Source organism: Polyodon spathula, chromosome 16 (genome assembly GCF_017654505.1).
Source record: "Polyodon spathula isolate WHYD16114869_AA chromosome 16, ASM1765450v1, whole genome shotgun sequence".
Taxonomy (NCBI): Eukaryota; Metazoa; Chordata; class Actinopteri; order Acipenseriformes; family Polyodontidae; genus Polyodon; species Polyodon spathula.
In genome coordinates this window covers 15,046,234-15,070,129 of record NC_054549.1, presented here as the reverse complement: position 1 = coordinate 15,070,129, position 23,896 = coordinate 15,046,234, and the positions used below count along the sequence as shown (strand labels likewise).

The following is a 23,896-nucleotide window of genomic DNA, read 5'->3' as shown; positions in this document are numbered from 1 at the left end:
TGCAGTGGTTTCTTAATTTTTTTCCAGAGCTGTGTGTGTATGTGTATATACATACACACACATACACATATACATATATACACCGTATATATAAAATAAACAAAGGAGTTTATTAAAGAACTGAATAAACACTTGGGGAAATATGTCCCTCATCTTCAAAGATTACCTTTTACATAAACATATATGTTTTAGGCACTGCAATAAATCAGAATTTGAGTCAAAGTTAAGAAAACAACATTCACAGCCTTTTAATAGTCTGAATTCCTGTTCAAAAGACATTATTCCTCCATTTAAAAGGAGTTTGTGTGAATCAAGTTGTACAAACAAGATGTTTATAAGCCTAAGCCTTTATATAGTCATATCTTTAATAGTGCTAAGATATGCACCCCCTGATCCTTATTTGTAATGAGTTTCAATAATGTTTTATTTCTAACATTTGCAGTGCCCAATACGTCATCCGAAATGCTATCAAAGGCTTCAGGGCAAATTAAAGCTAATCAAAAGTGGTTGCTGCTGCCTCATTGGTTTCAATTTGAAAGTCTCACTGCTGATTAAAACAAACTGACTCGGTTAATCCACCCCGTGACATTAGAGAATTGATACAGGCTGCATGAAGAAGGACACCGTCAATTGACATTTTCAAATCAATAGAGAAAGGGTAATTCCAATTAGAAAATTCAAATGTTTAGTGATCACTTATAAGTCTGTGTCACTAGAACATGGTAGCTACGGTGTAGTATTTTTTATCTAACGTGTGTTTTGTTTTTCAAAAGGTTATTATTGATATGAATTAAATCTGTATGAATTATTCCCTGGTAACAGAACACCCAGCAGGATTGACAAGAAACGCATTGCTGTTACCTTAGACGCTTTGGTCCTGCGATAAATAAGAAAACATGTGGGTGCCTTTTACTGGACCGAAACAGACGTTGAAAATACAGAAGAAAGGGTTTCGAGGGTTACATTTGAAAAAGGAATTAGAAGTTAACAAAATGGAACACAGCAGAATAATTACATAGGGTGTCTCAGAAGTCAGTCATCACAGCAATAATTGGCAATGTTCACAGTTTCTCTCTTTCAGTTTTGCAGTAATGATGTGTGCTGAAGATAGTCAGAGTGTGGCTGCCTGATCGAACAGAGAACATCCTAAATCAGCATATATGATATTGCCTAGGATTCCTGACTTAGTATATTCACGGTGCAAAAGGGTGTTCCACGATAATTGAACCCATAACTGTTTGGCATTACTTAACATATGCAAGGCTTCTATTAGAGCAGAATTACTGGTAATGAAAGTCCAAATCGAGTTAACCACAGATCTGGAGATCAGAGCAGCTCTCCCTAATCCATTACTCCCCTGACATCAGCAAAGGGAGTTCAGTTCAGGACATGTCCATTACTTTTTATACATTACTACCCCCCACCCCCCATTTTAATCCCTTTCTAATCATTTCCTATGAAACATTTTACAGATTTGCATACAGAGGTTTAACAAATGATCCTCAGAGCGAGATGTCCACTGGGATTAAGGACGACAACAGCATGTCGGCAGAGGACCTAATGCTTAATGCAGAACTTCCCCAACATGGGGCATTCACAAAGACAGAGGAAGCTGCTGAAAAAACAAGTGCACTTGGCAGAGGCTTAAGGAAATCTGCCCTCTTGGTGAAGGAGGAAGGAGACAACAGAATGCCATTGAGATCTCCTGCCATAGCCACAGTCTGACCACAATACTGCTGATCCAAAGGGGATTAAAAAGCCTGTAGGACATTTTGGGTCACTGCTGCGGAAAAACATCCATTGAACAATAAAAACTGTCAAGTATATGAATTGCTTAAGTATATGAATGCATTCAGCTTTAATACAAAATTAAAAGGAGATGAGAACTAAGTTTATTTTACAGAGCTCTATAGATGTGTTTTAACAATCTCAGATCACCTGATCAATCGTGAACCTTATTCTAGCAGATTCGTATTAATGTTAGTAAGTGAGGGTCGGGACGTCAAAACTATCAGGAATAATAATATATTGAGTGCTTTGGCATCTAGATTTGTCACTGTTTAGCATTACCATAGATCTGCATCAAGGTAAAAAGAGAAAAACAAAACCAAAGAAAAACCAAAGAGGCATCAGTGCCAATGTTACTATGGCTGCAACAAGGTAATATAATGTACTGTACTCACTCTGTGCAATCTTGGCGAGGTGTAGCCTGTTGACCCAGGAGATTTTACTGAGGGGGCTGGGAGTGTTGAAGACCACCATGAAACTGACCGGCCGTCCAGACCTGTACGGGAACACGAACGCTCAGCATTTCAGATTGGGCAAGCGTCTTGGGACAGCATTACTGACCAACAGGGGCAGCACAGCTAGAGGGCAAAAGCAAAATCAATCTGAGAATGCAGACTTAAAAAAGACAATGGTGCTGATCACACTTTTACATGCACTCTTCTGTGTATAGCATGCTGGAGTTTAAGTTATGATAGACATTAACTTTTCTAGACTGTTTAGTTACTACAAATGTAACTTAATTTCTTAATTGCTTACTATTTTACACCACGTGTGATCGATCCGAGTGGTTCTGTTGCTCTAATATTGAACTATCATTGTTCTGTAAAATATGCCTTTACCTGGCTTTGAGATGCTTGGCTGGAGAATCCTAAATGCCTGAACTGAAGAGACTTTCTCATTCCAGTCAAAACACACTGTGACCTTTAGAACTCTGCCAGCCCCACCCATTCCATATAAAAAGTGCAGATGGGATTGCCAGAGCTGAACGATCAGTGTCACAGGATTGCAATGGAATGAGGAACAGTACCTGTAGCTCAAGCTAGAAGGCAGGTAGATTAAATAATTGGTATAAATCATTGAATATCAGAACAACTCCCAATGACTGCAAACACCACAGCATAGTAAGCTGCTTACTCTTAAACATTACAGTATATCGGTTTCATAAATGTTTTATTCATCATACTTGGAATGCATTTAAATGCGTTGAGCTTGTGAATTGCGGTCTTGTTTCAAGCAGAAGGGATCGTGTGCTATTTTGTTGAAAACAAAACAACTTGGATGGCATACGTAGTTTCTCTATTTGGGTGAAGAGTTCAATGTTTTAAAAGGGGATTTCTTCCGATCCCAAGCAAAGCCAATTGCCTCTGTACACTCGGGTGTTTGACAACAGATGCAATCTACCAGCATCTGAAGGACAAAGACAAGCCTGGAGGTGTCAAGCTAGTGGGGGGCGCTGGAGCGTGGTAGTGGTGGTGGTGGAGTAGCATGGGCCTACATTGTCCTAATATTTTATTTCTTACCTGTCTCATATCCTGTTATGATTTATATTATGCTCTGTTCTACATGGGTGATGATTAGCTTATTAACAATTGCAGAAAAAATGTCCTTATGAAAAGAAATGAATGATATACTGAATGGAGGCTTCAGTGCACAGTGTTTAACCTGAAGGCTGTAGAAGCTACTTTTACTGAAAAATAAACAGACACAAAAAAACAGGAGAACAAGACAGAACATACATAACTGGATATTAACCAGGTAAATAAAATCAGGAATATTGAGATCATATAAAGTAAAATGTACGACAAATGTGCGTACGTAGTCTTACTGCAGTTTATTGGTGCATGATATTCCAGCCTTGGTCCCCTCTGCCCTTTCCTGGTTCTGTACACAGCCTGATGGATTCCTATTACAGCAGCTAGCAGCTTAAATCTGCTCATTTGTTATTGCTGCTAATGCCATTGGCAATAAAGAGGTTCTTTGTGCTGAACGCAATGCAGGCGAATGGCATTCAGATATCATTAGGGGGTAATTGACTGGAGAATGACGCTTGCAGAGAATTCACTCCCATCACCCCAAACTCTGTTTTGTATTCCTTATTACTCGGGGAGGAGTAATAGTGAGAATGCTATTTATTAATTTAATTTCTGTGCCCTTGCTTCCAGCAAACAAAAATCTGTCCTGAATTCTATTAAATCCCTCGCTCACGGACTGTGTATTTAACATGAACAGCAACCATACGAATGTTTTGAAAAGCAACACACTTATGGCAATGCAATTTTGTAGCCCTGTTTAGTGCCAATGCAACGCTATAATGGTTATATTGTTTAGCGCACTAGTGGGAAAACTGTATGGCAATTAAACCATGCAGGATTTGCAGCAATATATCATGAAATTGAGGGGAACAAGTGTGCCCTTATAAGAGGGATGATTTGTCTGACAAGATTAAATCTTCTTGAATAATGTTAAGGGTAAGCATTGAGTAGATGTTTCATTTTGCAAATCTTTTTATTAATACCGTTCTGCAATTCGAGGGAATTTAACCTGGTTGCTTTTTTTTTTTTTTTAAATACTTACTTAATGTATATATGAATGAAATAAAAACTGTGTTTCCAAACAGCTGAGTGCAGCTATCTGGTCATGTTTTGCATCTCATACTTTATACTTGAAAGCAAAGAACTTGTTAAACTGAACAATGTTCATCCTGCTTCAGCACACAAGACAAATGTCTGAAGTCATATTGATTTTTTTAATTTATTCATGATATACGACAAAACCTGGCTGTTTGTTTGGCTCTCATTCCTAACCAGAGTCCTTTTAATTTTGTAATGAGCCTGTGGTTATATTTATTACCGTCGGTTTATTTAAAGAAAAATACAATCCCACAATCCCCCAGTGACCTTTGACATTTCCAAGGTTGGCCAGGTTTGTAAAAAGCACTGAAACGATCTTGGTTTTGGTGGCTAGCCGTGGGCAGCTGAAGCCTGTAACGCCAGGCAGTGGAAACAGGGCAACATTCTCTAAATAAATGCAAGGGTCATAGTGTAGCTATAATTAACTGTCCAGTCGCATCACATTGGTGTAGTATGATGTAGCAGCATTACCATTACAGCTCTCCATTACCATCATACAGTAGTTTTGCTTTCTCTAATACCATGCATCTTATTAATATACCTTACAACACATTGCTCTGCTTTTACAATGGGATAACGATTGTTCAAAGAAAATCAGAATCTCGTTAGAGCATAATAACATCCATAAGCTCATTAAATTGCTGCCACATCTGTCCACTCAGCACAGCTCTGAAAAGCAGACACCTTGATGCTCACGCAGTCGATACGGTCCATTCTGTTCTCAGAGCTATTCAGAGCAGTGCAGTTCTCTGCCCATCCCAGAGATCTCCTTCGTCTGTTATTACCGAGAGCCACGGCTGACATTGTGCAATACAGAAGCATTCAAGACAAGGTCACCCGCTCAGCTTGTTTTCTTTTTTTACAAAAATAAAAGGAGAAACCTAAAGAGCCCAAAAGCTGGGGGGTGTCTGTAAATAGGACCTCAGCTCAAAACAGAGAACATTTAAGCCAAGAATAACATTCTTGTGGGGGTATTTATATAAAAGTAAAAAAAAAAAAAAAACACACACACAACAATTCTACAAGTTTTGTTTGTCCGGAGTCTTTTGAGAATAAATTCTACTAACTTCTTATCAAAATATGTGAACAGTCACCATCAAACTTAAATCCCTAAATGACTGCTTTAAAGGGGACCCTCCAAGCTCTGGCTGTGCATATTGTCTCGTGGATCAGGTTCTGTTTAACAGCCTGCAGGCAGGCTCTTTATGGCTGTACATTAAGTGGGAGCTTCCCCACCCCACCCCCCCTTCACTGTGCTGTGTGGCTGGAAGATACAGAGTCCCTAGGCCCGACTGTGACCCCCTACTCACTTGTCTGACTTCCCAGGTACCAGCAGCCGCAGGCGGCACTTGTTAGCGGTCTGGATCTCATCCTCCTTCATGCGGATGAGCCTCTGCAGGGACAGGCTCCAGTCCTGGGACACTGCAGAGTTCAGGTTCTGGAGACAGAAAGAGATACACACAGAGCCTTTATTTACAATCAGAAAGATACTGCTGTACATGCAGACCAACAAGGGAGAGGAAGGCAGACAATGAGACAGTCACCTAGACTGTCACACTGTACCTAGAAGGCATGGGCTGAAAGGCGAAGGCCGACAGACACACTGACAGAATCCTGCGCAGTAGTGCCTGGTAGGCTGAGACCAACAGTCCTAGAGTGCATTCTCTTGTAGAATTAGACATTATCATAAGCCCATGTAACACTTGGCAACATTCAGACAACTTCAAGCAACTCACTGTAGTAGCTTTCAATCAGAATTGTTCAGATCTTGTACTGTAGCTTGAATGACAAGCTGCTTCAAAACCTCCCAAAACTTTCACCTGTGTACTACCTGGCTGGCTCAGAAACACACAGGCAGTATTGCAGTCTGCTTAGACAGACGGGAGGGAAGGCAGGCTGTTTACCTGATAGGTTCCCTGCAGCGTGCGGACGAGCTGGGAAATCTGATCCACCACATCCAGGTCATGCTGCATCTCCTGCAGCTCCTGGTAGAGTCTGGGGGGCCCCAGGAACACCTTGCCTGCAACAGAGTCACACAGCGTTGGGCATTTGCTTGCTGTGTCCCCTGGTGATGTTTTATACTGCCGTAGCACAATAAAGAGCTGACTTGGATTGCGAGAATACTTCCTATTTAGAGTTTCAGGTGTTAAAGAATAGGAGTATTGATCGTTCTTAGTCAAAAACATGCAAAACAACATATCGGTTTTAGAAAAGGAGGTCTTATCAAGTACCAATGGCATCTATAGCAAACCGCAGAACATGGCTAATTCTAGCATGAGGAAATATGTCATGATCTTGCAGATAAACGGATTATTACAGCTAGAGGATGCTGTTAGGAGACTCAGAACCAATTTACACTGGTGGATCAATAGATGATAAAGAAGCTTTGAACAGATGGTGTTGTTTGCAGTAGCAAAATGCAATGTAAAAAAGAAATCAAGACGGTAGAGTGGCTCAAAACACAACATGCTCCATTGGTTTCAATCAAAGTGTTGTTTTTTTGACGGATTCTCCATGACCTTTTCACCAGCTTACAGAGAAAAATGTAAATCGATAACAGTGTGTGCAATTTGACTTCCCCTGTGTTTTGAAATGCTATTAAATGAATAGAGTAATTCATAACTGATTGTATTTGCAAGTTCTCGTGTTATCATACTATTTTACCAATGTCATAAGGCAAAGTATGGAAGTCGTACATTATAGTCTGCCAGCCTGTTAGGGGGCTGATAGTAGATGCAGTACTCAAATAGGCAAACGATTAAGCAAGACTAATGGCATCCATTTACTCACTAGTGAGATATGTATTCATTTTACCCTCCAAAATGCGTTTCTATAACGGTGGCAGCCAAATTCGATGTTCAATGTGATAACACGAAAAACAGTTATTCTGCATGCTAGTGCTGCAAACAGATAGAGCTGTGCTATTCATCTTAGTTATTTCTGTTTTTCTCATAGGTACATCGCTTACCCTTGCGCGCCAATTAAAATAAATCGCATTCAAACCAACTACAAAACCTTTGCTACGTGCATGTTCAAAAATGCATCTTTGCAATCCCCATTGAAAACAACATTACACAGAGAATAAAGTGCACAGCCCCTAAAAATATCACATTTTTCTACCAGGATTGAGAAGAAGAAAAAAAAGCCACTGGCATTCCCAACAGGCTGCCCTACTCCATCTGTAAATTAGGACACCCAGACCTTCAGGAGATGAGAAATGAGTCCCTTTAAAATGGAAGCCGTAATGTCTGGTAACCAATTATGGCAAGGAGTGCAGGCTCTGAGTGACAGGGCCTCAGTCTTGCTGCATCTCTATAAATACATCAGGGCTCGATGTCTGTCTGAAAACAAGGAACTTCTCTAGCCACTTTCCACGAAGCACAAAAGAGATCGGGGAAATGGAGAATCAAACATCACTGCTGTTATACATCAGATTCAAGCTTGTGACACGAATCCGAACTGTATTGTTCTCTGTTCTATGGTGCTGTTCAATAACATTACCTATGTAGTGTTGGATGCATATGCAGAAGCACTAGCATAAGTGTCTAAGCAGCCCACCTACCTGTGATGTTGTTGACAGAGGGTGTCTTGGCACTGCAGTGCTGGAACAGTGCCACCTGCAGCTAGGGGGCGCTCCCCTCCACAAGCCCATAGATGAAGAATTGTGCACTAAGCCTGTGCAATGCTAATATGCTTCACTGCCTTGAAGAACAATTGTTGGTTCAGGTCTTTACTTTAACTAGACAGTAAAGGAAAAGGTCCCTTTTCTATTCAGCGATTGCATACATTGACAGTTTAGCTGCGTCGCTGAAAGACATCCAGCGATCGGTTGTCTAAATAATTCTGAACACATTCAGCAGACAAATCCAAAATAGCAAACCATCTGGTCCACATTCTGAAAATATCCAGTAGTCATGAACAGGTGATTGACAAGTATTGTTAAAATATCAGCAGAAGGAAACTCAAGCTTTTAGCAAACTAGTATCTTCTCCTGTTAGACGCCAACTAATGCACTTCTAAAAGGCGGTCATTATGCTACTCGAGGCCAAAAACCTGCGTGCTACTTAAAAAGGGTCTTAAAGATTTTTTACAGACTTCAGAAAAAAATCATTGAGAAGTCATTTGAGAGGCAATGTGTGCAGGAGCAGTTAGTAAACACCGATCCCAGCAAAGGGACTAGAGAGACTGCAGATGATATCTTAGCATCCCTTTAAGGCTCTCAATAAAGAGGTGTTCTGATGATATCATAGCACCCCTTTATGGCTGTCTCAATAAAGAAGTGTTCTGTCTCAGGCTGCATGTTTATTTTCATCCCTGACCTCCATTTGGAAGACATTAACGAAACCTCTTTTCTGCTTGAGTTCAAGCCCCTTTGCAATTACTCCTAACAGTATCTGCAAGTGCTGTAATTGAGCTGTACTACTGAAATGATTAAAGTGTTTGCCATTTTTTTTTTTTAAGTACTAAATGTAATTCTCACATAAAAGAAGTCCTTGTGGTAAATCAAGTGACCCTGATCCAATAGGTCCAAGTGTCTCAAAACACCTTGTCATTTTTACAATACCTTATTAATTGCTGTTGCGGCTATCTCCAATTATGATTTTAATTTAAAACAAAATAAAGTTTGCATGAAGCAGCAATTAATTTTAATTGAAAGAAGTAGTAGCTAGGGCTCACTAAGCTGACATTTCAACGTGCAATCAGCTTTGGTATCCGAGGACATCAACATCCCGTCTGAACAATATGGATTATACCAATAAAATGTACTTATTGGAAGTTTTCTATTGTGAGTGCTCTCACTACCTAGCCTTCCCAGAGCAGTCTGAATAGTGAAGTCTTCCTGGGTAAGCAACCCGTTTTGAGAGAGAGAGAGAGAGAGAGAGAGATTCAAGGACGGGGATTTGGCTCGCAGGATTTCGTTATTTAATATCCATAGTTTTATACAATATATAAAATTGCTCCACTTCTGTATTTAGTTAATGTAAGCGCTCCTACGTTAGCACTGGTTTTCATGCGATTTTTAAATTAGCACACAATGATATCTGTGTGTGATCTACTTGTGCGAGAAACAGGAAGTGGACAAAAAAAAAAAAACCTTCCTCTTCCACATAAACAAAACATTAAGAGCACAATTCTGAAACTATATGAGCACCATAGATATCCAAGAAACACAACTCAGTATCACTGTACATTGAGTCTAGATTGTGCAAAAAGATTTACACAGCAAGTAACTATGAATAGTAACATTGCAGTTATGCAAGTACACAAGTAACTATAGTAACTATAATAAGTAACTATAAGTAACTATAACTATAAATACATAAGTAACTATAAATACACAGTAATTTGTGACTATAATGTAAAGTGTTACCCAGAAATCATCAAAATAATCACACAAGAGCAGCAGAGAAATGTAGATATGCATTCAATCTCAGGTAACACGCGCCAATGCACCTCTCAGGTAGTGATGCAACATTGAGAACATAACAGCCAATGCATGAAAGTGTTCAATTTGCACTCAAATTGAACTGAAATGCTTTTTGGGCAGTCTTGCCTCAAAATCAACTGTCTGATATCCACCTGGTTTCTATGCAGTCTCCGTGGAGACAGCAAACACTACTGCCCCCTACCTGTGATGCTTGTGCCAGAGGGTCTCCTGGCCCCACATTGCTGGAACATTGTCTCCTGGTTCTGGACACTGCCCTCCTGCCCCACCTCCACCACCTGCACCTGCAGCAAGGGGGCGCTCCACTTCATGGTGTACTTCAGCCCAATGGGAACAAGACTGCCGAGGTCAGGGGGCCCCCTGGTGGTGAGAACAGATATAACAGAGTTGCTATAAAAAGCTTCCTCAATAAGCTGTCCCACAAAGGCATTGCTTTGTGCCCGCAAATGTGCTGAACTCATATATGCAAGTTTTACAATAACTGGTGTGAAGGACTATCATTTTTGTATTATTAAAATCTAGTTCTGTATTGTTAATGTTTACAATTTGGTAATGTGTAAAACAAGGCACTGCATTACATATTAAAACCATTATTAAAAATGTTAAAACGCAAGGTCCTTCCAGCTGAAACTAACTAACAGAGGCTACTCTCCCTCCAGTCAATTACTTACAACACTTCATTATTTTTGGTTTAAAAGCCCTTGAAAATAATGTTCCTAGACATAAAAAAAAGACCTTGAAACAAATTATAACGTTGTTTGTCTCCAATATCTTTTTCAAGCACACGACAGCCCTGGAATCCAAATGTGGTTTACTAGATGTATCTTCAACCAACAAAAAGGAGAAATCACCTCCCAGAATTTTGGTCTACTTGAGCCAGAATGACACAAGTAAGTTATTTATTAACTGTTACCAAAATTACATTTCTTAAAATTAACAAATAAAATTATATCAGAGAGTTAGGTTGCTTTTATAATTTTGATTTAAATTCTGGAAAGAAGAAAGTGCCTTTTGAAGAATGTGTCAGGTATGCATGCACAATATATAGCAGAGCCTGTATACAGCCATCTGAAACGTCTTGGTATCAGATGGAGATGATACTACATTAAAATTAGGAACGCTGTTAAATCTTTCTGTGTAAGATATAAGCAGATTGTCACTTGTCAAGGTCAGAGCGGCCAGTAAGCCCACTTATGGTTAACCACTCTGACCTCTCACAGGAGTAGACATCGGCTTGTATCACACACAACCCTGGAACATCTAGATTTGGCTGGCCCTGTTCAAAGCTATCACAGAATGAAGACTTCAGTAAGAATCACTGACTTGATGTTGATGTTGGCACAGATGAGGGTGTCATTGAGGAGAAACACTTTGCGCTCCTTGGACTTGAGGACCTGCCCCCGATCCCCGTACACCATCTCAATGAGAGTCTCGCACAGGATGAGCTGGCGTTGGCCTGCGCTGAGCAGCTGAGAGAGAAAGTGAGCGAGACAACGCTTTAAGCCTTGCACTGCGGCAGGAAAGCGCATTCCTTAGAAACGGACACTCTAAGAAGACGACATATCTACATATGCCCTTATCAAAGGGCAGTCCTCCCTGTTGGTCAATACGTGCTCTCAGTCTGCAGTGGCAGTTAAGTATGCCTTGTCTCGCTGTGGTGCCTCAAGCAAGAGCTGAAAATTTTGAGCAAAACCAAGCCGATCTGGAACACTAGAATTTGTTCTCTAAAAAAAGGAACATACATCCCTGGCTGTAAACTCTACATTACAGCCATCAGTACGATAAGAAAGTTGCTGACATACATAAAAACTGCATGTACAGAATAGAGTAAGGAATGGGTCATTCGGTAGACACAGGTATTAGTAACATGGTAAAGTATATCACAATTACTTATTTACAGTACCTGCAAGATACAGTACAGATGAGAGGCATAAAGACTGATGTGCAGACTAACGACATTGCCACATGTAATCTGATACATCCAATAATGCTAAATAATGGGATATCCCATGGGAATTCTGTGTTTGTTTTGTAGACTACTGGCAATGAGAGCCAAGTGGAGAAAACCAAACTTATTTAAAAAGGTGATTTGCTCTATATTTAGCAATCTCTCCCTCTATGACTGCTTAATGGCTTGTTACTATGATAAGAGCACCCCCTTCAGGCAGAAAGTGGTTATGATTCAAAAGAAAATATTGTAGGGAGCATATTGAGTCCAACATCTGTTGACTGATTCTGATATCTCCAGGTAACTGACAAACCGAACAGAGATCAAAGCTACTGAATTCTATGTCTTCGTATCTTTATTCATTGCATGTCATAGGAGCCAGTGTGACTCGACGCATCCTTTTGATTTAAAATTTCTACTATCCATCTCTGTGGACAGAGACAACTTTTCACACCGTCCGAGCTTGCTGTCATGGCAACTATTCAATCCATGAAATCTTCAAGCTCATGTAAATTTATGGCACTCAAAAGAAATAAAAAAGGACCATTTTAAGACCATTTGAATAAATTCAAAAGAAGCCTGCAGTCCACAAAACATTTTCCAGGATGTTTATAAACACTGTAAAAACAGTCCCTAAAAATATTCCTTAAAATAGGTTAGTGAATAAGACCCACTCTTTCAAAAAAACAGTGCTTAAAGTTCTTAGTTCCCTTAAAAAAACAAGACTGTATGCACACTCTCAAGCAGACGGACGCACAGGTTACCTTGTTCAGCGTTCGGTCACTGACGCTCTTGGCTAGTTGCTGGATCTCTGCAATCTGGTCGGCCACGCGTTTCTGCTCATTCAGTTTCTCAGCCAGTGTCTCTAGCTCCGTGAGGGCCAGCTGCAGAGGCAGCCTGTCCTGATGTCCCTTTGGAGTGTTCTTCAGCATGTCCTGAGAAACACAAACCATGGTGCAGGTTACAAACCAATCCTGGAGGTGGGTTCAATCAAAAAAGATATCCAGAAACCACTTTTATGGCGGCATTCAATGAAACTACCAAAAGCCACACACACACTTTCTAAGGGCCGGTACTTCATATCGGGTTGGGCCGTTTGTTCAGTCTTGATACCAGATGGTACAGACTCTACAGGGTGCTGGAAGCTGCCCTGAGAGAAATTCATTCAGGTCATTATTTATATAGTTGACAAGCCTCTCAAACTGTCTTTCCTCCTAAGTGTTTGCAGCCACAGCTGTCTTGGTCACTACTTTAACTTCATTTGCCATACTCTGATGACTTGCAGCAGAGTAACCAGCATGATTGCCCTTGCTGTGTGGCGGTGAGCTCTTTCCAGTGCTGTTGGATCTTTCCTCATTTCTGCTAGACTGCAATTGTCATCCCACATCTTAATAGTGCAGGAATGACCTTTCATCAAGCATCATCAACCTAATCTCCATCTCTAATTCAGGGCCATGACAGATCCAATCTGGCAGCCAGGTCCGAGTACAGCAAGGCAAGGAACAGAGAAATAATGTGGGTCAGAGTGGCATTGTATTGGTTGATTGAGTGCATATATGTGTAGAGATTGATTTGAAACCAAGGTTGCGATTGATGTCCCAGCTTAACAGCCTCAAATACCCTTCCACACCAGTAAAATACTTTGAAATGCCGTGAGATATTTACTTGGCATGCGATCAGACTGCCTCCATTCACACTCTCTTCTTCACGACTCCCAGATGACAGCTTTACAGCGCACACAAATCCACAGCTGTACGATCAGCCTATTCCTGCCAGGGCGTGCTTTGTAATAGTGGAACGGCAACAGGCTGCATCCCCATCGCTGGAATAGCCAACCAGGGGAGCGGCAATCCTACCCAAACCTCTGGGGGTTTAGAAACTGTGAGACTGACTGTCTCTGAAACCGATCAAACGTTTCTCCCATCTCTGTATTCAAACCCTCTCGGGACACTTGCAATGGGAACCAATGTGCTGCTTAAATGCAATCAAAAATAAAATGCAATGTGTGAACTGAGTTAACAGAATGACGCAAGTGCTGCAGGGCTGCAAGTATAGGGAGTCGATTGGAGTACAAAAGAAAATACATTAGAATAACAGTCTATTATATAGAAAAATGTATTGCACATTGAATTACACCCACTCCAGATTCACATGACATAATGGGTCATATTATAGATTTACTGCATTATTAAAGAGAGCTACAGGCTCTTCAAGAGGCTGTTTATTACCTATAAAAAGGTAATGATTAAGATAAACAGACCCCACAGTAATTCATTGAAACTCACTAAATAATAATCTTTCAAAATCAGTTTACGAGGACACTACTGGTGGGTGGTGACATTTATATAAACATTAGGATTCAAAAATTGATTGTACACAAGAGTTTGCTTTAATCAATGAATAGTAATTGTGAATCAATTCATTAAATCTGTCTATATTTAATTAAATACTAAAATCACCCCACAAGTATTTTATCGAGCGTGTACAACATTTTTTTTGTGTGTTTTTTTTTAATTTGATGACAAGCAAACGCAATTACATTATAGCTTTCATACTTTCTATGCTCCTTAAGCCTGATATCTGTATTAGCTGCTGCTACTATTGCACGTATCATGTTACTATCATGTGTTCTGCACTTTCCGCTGTATTTAGTGTACTATTTCATGTATTATGCTACTATCATGTATTCTGTACTGTCCACTGTAAATAAAGTATTATGCTTTTTACTGTATCATGTATTATGCATTTCTCTGTGTTTGAAGTATTATGGATTTTCTTATATTCACTGATGGTGTTCCACTATGAAAGGCGCTATATAAAAGAAAGATTGATTGATAGTTTCTGTTACCCAACTGCCGATTACAGTAGAGGGTGAGGGTGACCCCTGGTGGCGATGTACTGACCTGCAGCAGGAGGATGAACTGGGGGAATCTCTGGATGGGTTTCACCATCAGGCCATACAGAGTGATCCGGTCTACACTGGCAGCCTGCTTTTTCTGTAGGTCAGGAGAGATGACAACAGATAAGACACACACACAATGACGCTCCTGCATTTAAAGTTCTTGTAAAGGAATGTTTCCTTTTTTTTTTTTTTTTTTTTTTTTTTTAAATACATGTTGAAACGCTACAGGGATGACCTTCCAATAAGGTATGTTTTGTCAGGGTCTATAACCTAGTGGGGGACTTCTTTGACCCCTCAAGCATGAGCTCACACATCCACACACTTACCTTGAGAAATTCCAGGAAAGCAGGTTTGGAGATGCAAGCCTTTTTAATCAGAGCCATGGCATTCGTGAAGTTATTGACGTAATCGCTGTACACATCCAGAACCATGGACTTGGAAAACTGCGGTATAAAACCAAACACCAAATTAACAAATGACATGCATTTTCTAAAATGTCACAGCCCTCAAAACAACCAGCTGGTGTTAAATTTATGGAGAGCGCTTTTGCATGGGGGCCAAGTACTAGCAGCCCAGCCCGCTCAATTAAAACAGCTGCGTCATTACACATCTGAAGCATTGTGGGAAGAATCATTTCATTGTTTGGTAAAATAAGGTCATGATAAAGCGAGGTGCCCTTTTGAAGTCTAAACACTGCCTTTAATTATACCAGATGATTAATTAGAGTAGTGATTGATCACGGTTATATCAGGAACTGGAGTGGCTCATTAATTCAGTCTTACAACTCGCTTTTTTTTTTTTTTTTTTTTTAATAAATAGTTTATGGCTTTAAATCTGATATGCATTGTACTTTAACAGCTTTTAAATAAAAAATAAAGCAATTAAAAAGTAGCAGGAGAAAATGACACTGAGAAAAACTGTCAAAATGCTCGTCGTTTGAATTTACAAAGTTGCTTTTAGTGTATCTAAAGTGCTTAAAAAAAAGATGTATGAAATGCATGGGATACAGCAAAAGTAATGTGGTTTTTTTGTATACCTCAAATTTGCATTGAAGTCAAGGTGAACAGCAACATCTTTAAAGGGGGTGGGGTGATTTTAGGCATAACGTTATCTCTGCAGGTAGCATACCTTACAGCAGTGACACTACAATTGCAATGCTATAGGGACAGCCATAGCACAAGAGCAATTTCAAGAGTATAAACCATTACAGCATTACCACAAATGAAATGCCATATAGAAATATGGGTTAGAACCCAGATATATGGATAAACCAATCCACACAGGTAATCTACTGCAGTAGCATACAGTGTTCTACCACTGTACAATACCTGTTCCATTAGTTGACATACTGTTGCTAATTAATGAGGGCTATCCAACTCTGTGACACCCTGAAAGACTCACCGATGCCACAAAGAGGTCACCTATCATCTCATTGAGGTCCCACTCGGCCACGCGGGACGACAGTGCGATCTGGAACATGGAGTGGCACTGCAGAATCTCACGCAGGCGGAAGAATACCAGCCGGACCTTCTTTGTGCTCAGCATGCGCGGTTCCAACTCCAGCAGTGGCTTCTGGTACTCCTGAACGCAGAGGAGAGAAATCCACAGGTGCCCTTCAGAACAACTCCAGTCAGGGTTCAACCAGTTGAAAACCACTCTACTGCCCAGCCTCTGCTTCTAGGACTTGACATGGTCTGTGATAGGAAGTCTCTGTGCATTAGACTACATTTTAAAATCAGCATTGTATTAGGCTGTGGTACAGCATGCTGGTAGACACAGAGCATAAAGTATAGGGACTATTTTAAAGTGCCAATGCAATATCTCTTAATTGGAATGGAATATATTGTATAATACAAGCAGACAGGAGTGGTTCATATCATCCTTTGCAGCTTTATTGGCTTGCATATCTTCATGTAGCTTGGCCTTTATTGCTATTGTTAAGTGGCCTTTGCAACAGTAGTTCTGTGTTCTATTTGTACAGCACTGTCTCAAGACAAGTTTAAAAGTCAAAATTTTTGTTTTGTTCTACCTTAAACCAAGCGGTTTGTGTCTCTCCGCCTGAAAACTCGGCGGTCCATGTATATAACATTTAAACTGTTCTGTGCTTGGCTAACTTATTGCAGCCTCACCTGCAGGATTCTCTTGAGTGATTCCAGGTAGTTGCGCTCACTCTGCACGATGGAGCCCAGGATGTGACGTCTTATAATCTGTAGAGACAAGAGGAACCATCAGGATTCAGGCAAGTCTGTGTGTAGTTTAACATGCTATGTAATATCTGGTGGGAATTCCAAAGTGGTAACACCAAACCACATAATGGCAGATGAAAAGAAACAATATTACTTAATACTGGGGGAAAAGAACCCATAACCTCTCAGAATTATTGTACACCATTCAACACCATAAAAGATTAAAAATTACATTTGAAGAGAATTACTCTTTCACTGAACAAACTAGAACATTAGAGTTGAAATCAAACGTAAAGCATATTTATACTTTATTATAAAATTGAGTAAATCCACATTTTGAAAACCACAAATGGGATTGCCATACAATGCATTTATTTACAGGTACATTGCCTGCTGACAATGTCATGTTTTAGGAAATAACAGCACACCTGTATTTTGAATGCATTTCAGATATCTTGTATGTACTGGTAAAATACAAAATCACACTAATTTATACAAGAACTGATTATTGCATTAAATGCCAGGCCCTAATCAATTTCTACTCAGAGGATAAACAAAGCACTCTACTGGCCTCTGCTGGTGGTTTAAGGAACATGGTCCTGCTTTAAGGCTTCAACAGCTCTGTCAATTGAATTTTCCATCGCCTCCTGGGGGCTGTTTCCCATGGCTCTCCCCACCTGGGGGCTGTTCGTTTCCCCCCGGAATGGTGAAGGGCATACTGACCTGCTGATTGGTCAATCCATCTGGCATGGGGCACAGCTCGGGAGGGGGGTGTTTGGACTCTGAGAGGGCAACATCCAGGTAGCCAGCGTCATCCTCCATCTCATCTGTGAGCCAGTACAGCACAGAGAGAAACCAGGACGAGAAACACACAGCCTGAGCAATTCAAATCCTTTTCTGGTCAACTGAAACAAAGCTCATCCCGATGTCCTAAACCAAATCGTTTGCCCCTATAATTGAGACCCAGGACACACAGACTTGAGGTTTCAAAGCGCTTACGCGCACTTTTTAATAATACAAAATAAACAAAAACCAAATAAACGAAAACAAACACAGAGCTCCCTCGAAGCACTAACTAAACAGTCAGGATCGACCTAACTAACACACCGGATAGCTATGCTGTTTACCGGTACACAAACACACAATTTAACTGCTGACTGCTCAGAAACAGGGCACACACCTTCCTGCTTCTTTATTCACAGCAGCCCTGCCTTTCCTAAATACCCTGCACCTGGCTCTAATTTACAATGTTTACCAGGTGCAGGGGAGAATTAACAAAACAATTAAACAAATGTGCATTTGCACATGTTTTTTGTTTTTGTTTTTTCTCTCAGCAGGGAGGAATTAACCCTCTCCCTGCTCACAGTGGGCATGTTATACAGGTACTTTATTTTTTTATGCACTCAACACCTTCCCTGGAACCCTTTTTTCCAACACATGGCTTTCTTTAACCACAGCTCCTCAATTTGGTCCACTTCAAATGACTCGCAGGGAGGGGAGTTCTATAAATCAGGACTGGGCACAGGACTAGTGAGAGTTTGGGTAGATGTGTGATTACGCAAGTTTCTCACTTGGTGCATTACACACAATGCAGCTAAAACTAAGAAAATTAAGTGAAGTAAACAAACATTATGTCTGGTGTCTACTAGTGCCACCTTCAGTGTATTAAACACACACACACAAAAACAAGAGACTTCCAAGAATGGGCGTGACCTAAATTAAACACTTTAAACATCTTCAAAAGAAATCTTCAAAAATGTCCACTCCGCGTCTTTCAGAGGAGAAGTGACTGTAGTAAAAGGTAATGAAAGGTATATCTTTTGTTTTTTATGCTACACCTTCGGAAACGTAGAGACAAAAAACCAGCACAGGGTTATTTTCTAAATACATACCTTGAATATCCTTCTTCAGTAAGAAGGGGACTTTTCTCATGACAGCAATTTTTGTCTTTTCCAGTCCGTCTTTCGTTCCATTTCTGGCGGCTTTCATTAGCTGATGTACCTGTTGGCAACAGAAAAAACATATATTATTTTAACTAATGTGAGATAAGAGTCGGTCTCACAAACGTGGTGAGAAAAACAGGCCTGCATATCACAAAATAAATAAAAATAAATTCTTTAGATTCTTGACCAGCAGTTCCAGGTTTTTTGATAGCTACCAAAACCTGGAATTATGATTGTGGATTATATTTCTAAGCTAATAAGGGAAAGATCTCGATCCTTAATGCTGCAAAGCATGGCAAGGCAGAGTTTCCTCCCCCTGATCATTTGCCGCAGTCAGAGGAAACTGGAGCACTTTACTGGCTAACCCAACTCAGACTGTCGAACGCGAGGGCTTTGCCCATAGAAAATCAATCACGGCAGCAAAGTAAATACTGTTCTGCTCAGCCAAAGGACCAGAGCACTGCAGTAATAAATTAGAAAGGTTTTAAATCGCCTGCTCCAGGGATACTGCTCCTTCAGGATAAATCCTTGTGTGGAAAGTTTCTGTCGATTTGTATTGACGTCTATTTATTTATGTATAGCTGACTCACAGAATTATTCTCTACGATATTGCTCTTTGGTGTCTTTTTTTGCAATACTTACAGTAGTTTAGCCTTCTATTTACTCTACTTCAAACACCTCAGACTTTGTTGACCATACAGTTTGTCTACATTCCCCAAATGTCAGTCTAGCTAGCAGTGGGCGTTTCCCTGTTGCAGGAACACTTTTGCCTGAAGGAAAAATTGGTCATCGAACTGAAAAGAAAATTGAGATGTTAAGACCTGGGGAGAGGTGTTATCCTACTATGTATGTAACGCTAAAGTTTGTTACTATTTTTTAAAAGTTTGCCAGAGTGATAAAAAATCATATCCAATAAGAATTAGCGTCTTATTTTCCCATTTGAAAGACACGAACATTATCACAAACCTGCATTTGATTTTTTTTTCCTAGCAATTATCGACCAAAAGCAATAGCAATTGAGTGTCAAGAAGAACACGAGGACTCCAAAAACGCTTCTGTTGTCCAAGAATCGTTTGGTTTAATTCCGCACCCACACCCTGCCCCTAATTCCAAGCCAGGCAGCCGGCTGTACCTTCCAGTCATAGCTCTGTTTTATCTGGCTGACGTCACGGCGCCCCAGCCTCATAGCAAGAAGCTCGCGCTTGGTCCGGGCGCACCGTTCCTTCAGGCCCCGCACGTCTGGGGAGAGCTGCAGGCATCGCCACGGTAACCGAATACAGGGAAGCAGAGAAGAGAGAGACGGAGAGACAGGAGAGAGGAGAGGGGGAGAATGAAGGCAAGCAAAGCAGCAATAAACACAGAGTTTGTGAGCTTTCCTGCAAAAGAGCAAGGGTATTTTAACCCTGGTGACAAGGACCCAGTCGAGGAGGGTTATACCAGGACTGGGGGAATGCCTGACCAGTTGGTGTCACAGATGCATGATAGGAGACTCTCCAGACATATTTCCCCCCTGCAAAGGGCCAATCCAACCTGCTAAAATTGTCAACTTGCCACTGCAGAATGCATGTCCTGCACTCCAAATGGCTTTAATGAGCCACTCTCAAGATAGATAACCAAAAACAGCAGAATATTTCCTTTTCAGAGCTTCAATATTTAGGCTGATATTGTTGCATTGCAGACTACTGTTGAAATACAATAATTTTCAACACTAAACCTCTTTTGCTATGCATTTTGCAGGGTTACAGAAAATATGAACAGCTTCTGGCCTAATCATGTGGATTTTGCATTCCCACACTGTATACGCTCCCTCTTTATTCTTAAGCAACCTTCCTGCTTTTACAGCCCAATTTCAGATCAGCAGAACCATCCATTACAGTAACAAATATCCTTGAGGTCCTGTGACGGAATAAGCAAAAGTAGAGGCTAAGTGATGGAAGATCTACCAGTACCTTGAAAAGCGAGAGAAGGCTCAGCAAAGCTCCCAGGTGTTTTTAAATGCCAGCATTCACCACAGCACAGAGAAGAAGAGAGAGGCAAAAAAATCTAGCAGAAGCACGACAAGTAGGGAAATCCAAAGAGGAAGAGAAACTAAAAAGAACTTTCTGTTTGAAGGAACCCCATTCCTTATGTCACTTCCAGGCCAAAGACCAGCCTCCATAAAGCACTTACACTACCCCTGGATCTGAACATCTCCCTATACCAGCGAACTCACCGTGTAGAATGGGACACCCTTCAGAGCAGGTTATTCATTCTTCTGCTAACACTTAGCCGTTCCCCTTCCCTAAACCCCACATTCAGCTAAAGGAAGAGAAGAGACACTTTTCCAGCAAAGAACTGTAAGAGTATATTGGAGTTGTAGTATTCCCCACCTAGATTACACCAGGGCCACCTGACCACAAGGACCACGGGAGATCATTATATTATTGTAAATGAAATGGTTCTTCATGTGGAGCATCCCGGGGAACTTTACAAAAAAAAAAAAACACACACACAAAATATCTATGTGCGTTTTAAGAAATAATTGCGAGTCACGCATCTCCCTAGCTATTGTAAACTATTGTAAAAATTTCATCCTTGCTCTGTGAAGAAGACAGTGGACAAAAGTTTGTAGCAATTTATTTAACCTTCATAAGGTAAGCTGGGGTCCATTCGCACCCCACAGCGCTTTAGTATTTAGATCTCGTGATTTTTGTTTCCTTTTAGGCAGTTGTCATGCACTAATTCTGTTACACTATGCAAAGCATAATTCTTTTAAAAGGATAAGTCCGGGTAACCTGGTTGAATTTAATTAAATTGTTTTAGTTTTGGGGTCCGTATGGACCCCAGGCATAGTGTATCGCCGGTTACCAGGAAATTACGTTTTCCAATGTGTTCTCATGAGGGTTAAAAAGTTCTTTCTATCTATCTATCTATCATTTTAACTCCAATAGAATGCCTTCCTCCCCCAGCAGTACCTTGCTGCGCGCGGAGAGCTTGCTCTCACTCTCCTCTTCAGACTGCTCATCGTAGCTCTCGAACTCACTGGTGCTCCAGCCATCCTGGGGGCCTGGCTCCTCCTCGTGCTGCACGTCTTCATAGACCAGCTCATCTAGCAGACACGAGCCAGACAAGAGCACACAGGTCAGGGCAGCGCGCTTCAATAGAGGGCCTGGATTCCACGGTGAGCCGAGCTCCACCACAGTTAATTATAAAAGCGCTTTTTATTTTTTAATAAAAGACACAGAAATTACCAAATTAAGAAATGAAAAATAAAACTATTCTGAAATAAAAGGCCTGAAACTGTAACAGACAGCTGTGTAACTTTAATGGCTCTATGTCTCATATCCTTATATCATTGTGTTTATATCTCTAGTTTTATTTTGAAAGGTAGAGCTAATACAACTTCATCAGTTGTATGTTAATTTGTGGTCACGCACACAAAGGGCTGAAAGTGTAACAGCATACAATTTGCTCAAAGAACGCGGCTGTGTTAGATATAACACTGATGCTGACATTTCTTGTGAGCTTGGAGTCCTGTACTGCAGTATCACAGTTGTTTTTTTGCTAGACCAGTGTTTTTATACACAGGTGTATTTACTTTTAGTTGCTAAGTGAATGATGGCATTGCAGTGCTGTCTGTTTTGTCTAGTATTGTAATAGGTGAATGTATTTTTATAGGGCAGGTTATTTTTAATTATTCAGAATTGCTAAGACTTGGCATTGACCTCCAAAAAGGTATGGACACAATAGGTATCAGTCACAATAAACATTATGTACTCTTACTAGTTCGTTCACGTTTAAATGACATATACATGTTTGTTATAATGGGCGTAGGCACAACTTTGAGTGTTTTGTTATATTAAAAGTGGTGTGTTTTTAAACCCATTTTGTTTGTGAAACCCTTTTCAATGTTTTTAGAGGGTAAAATACATCTTCATAAACTCTTCAACTACAAGTGCTTAAAAAAACGGCCCTTAAAAACAAGCCTTATTGCAAACAGGGGCCAAAATAGTCCACCAAAATACAGACAATAATGATGGTGTCGCTATACTTCTAACAGCTAACAAAAATGATTTGACTGGATTCAGAACTGCAAGCGGGCTATGGATCAAGAGCCTTGAAGTGTCCACCCAGTGTTAAAACGTTTCATTAAAAACCAACATCCAGAAACACATTTCAAGGGTAGCTATTGAATGAAGGAGTCTGCTCTCACCTTCTGTCTTGGGCTGGATATTCTCACAAGGAACATCATCATAGATCACTTCAGGGCTCTCTGTCCCAGGCTCCACTGCTGGCGTGGACTGGGCTAAAATAAAACAAATAAAATTATTAATTTAGGTTTGACAAGATGTATTTATAGAAAATGTATTTGTTCCAGAATATGACAGACATTGGCTTTGTGTCTTTGTATAAAAATGTTTGTCTAATTTTATTCTGAAAAGTTTGACTGCTTCATTTTCCAGCAGGCATTTTTTTTTTTGGTCCGAAGTTGTTAAATGTACACAAAGACTTTTAGGGAGATATTTGAGATCAATTTTGTTTGTCATATTTCATAGAGCTGACTCAAGAATCTTGGACAGCACTTCGAAGTGTGAGGAATATTTCAAACACGGACACTTGCAACCTTTTTCCTGGCACAAACAATTTAAAAGAGACCCTGGTTTTTAGCTTAATATAGGCAAACTGGGGGTTAGGGAGAGTGAGAGAGAGAGACTCAATGGTAAGATATGTAGTAATACAAAGCAGCCTAAGCAATTCTTAGAGAAATGTTTGAAATAGATCAACTAGACACTAAGAAAGACTTCTAGTCAAAACAATTTCCCAATGTTTGCATTCCCAATTTTCTTTCAAATCCTTTTTGTGTTTCAATTTGAGTTCAAATACAAGAGGAGAACTGGACAATTAGAAAAGGAGCGGTCTACTCTACCCACAGTTAGAAACCGGACTCCCGTTGCTTAGTTTGATCCGTACCAGGCTTCACCCACTATACGGTAGTCCAGCACAATGGGTAGTTAATCAAATAATAACATGTTCAAAGTGCTACACAGTGAGAGTCTTATTTCTGCTCATCTAT

General features: G+C 40.4%; 1 protein-coding gene across 5 annotated transcripts in view; it reads right to left on the bottom strand.

The window, feature by feature from the left end:
• LOC121328522 (rho guanine nucleotide exchange factor 10-like protein) overlaps positions 1–23,896 on the bottom strand; it is a 71,795-nt gene that overhangs the window by 27,668 nt on the left and 20,231 nt on the right. For 3 of the 5 annotated variants that reach the window (XM_041273218.1, XM_041273217.1, XM_041273220.1), the window contains 15 exons: positions 23,036–23,128; positions 21,798–21,931; positions 19,976–20,092; positions 18,793–18,901; positions 17,624–17,727; positions 16,844–16,921; positions 16,116–16,295; positions 15,041–15,157; positions 14,716–14,808; positions 12,577–12,747; positions 11,188–11,333; positions 10,049–10,224; positions 6,323–6,438; positions 5,729–5,856; positions 2,184–2,284 (listed from right to left, as the gene is read on the bottom strand). In XM_041273218.1, coding sequence (XP_041129152.1) covers positions 2,184–2,284; positions 5,729–5,856; positions 6,323–6,438; positions 10,049–10,224; positions 11,188–11,333; positions 12,577–12,747; positions 14,716–14,808; positions 15,041–15,157; positions 16,116–16,295; positions 16,844–16,921; positions 17,624–17,727; positions 18,793–18,901; positions 19,976–20,092; positions 21,798–21,931; positions 23,036–23,128 — 1,863 coding nt within the window. Of the gene's footprint in view, positions 1–2,183; positions 2,285–5,728; positions 5,857–6,322; positions 6,439–10,048; positions 10,225–11,187; positions 11,334–12,576; positions 12,748–14,715; positions 14,809–15,040; positions 15,158–16,115; positions 16,296–16,843; positions 16,922–17,623; positions 17,728–18,792; positions 18,902–19,975; positions 20,093–21,055; positions 21,113–21,797; positions 21,932–23,035; positions 23,129–23,896 lie in introns of those variants that run through there. The other 2 variants (XM_041273219.1, XM_041273221.1) reach the window with 2 other exon arrangements.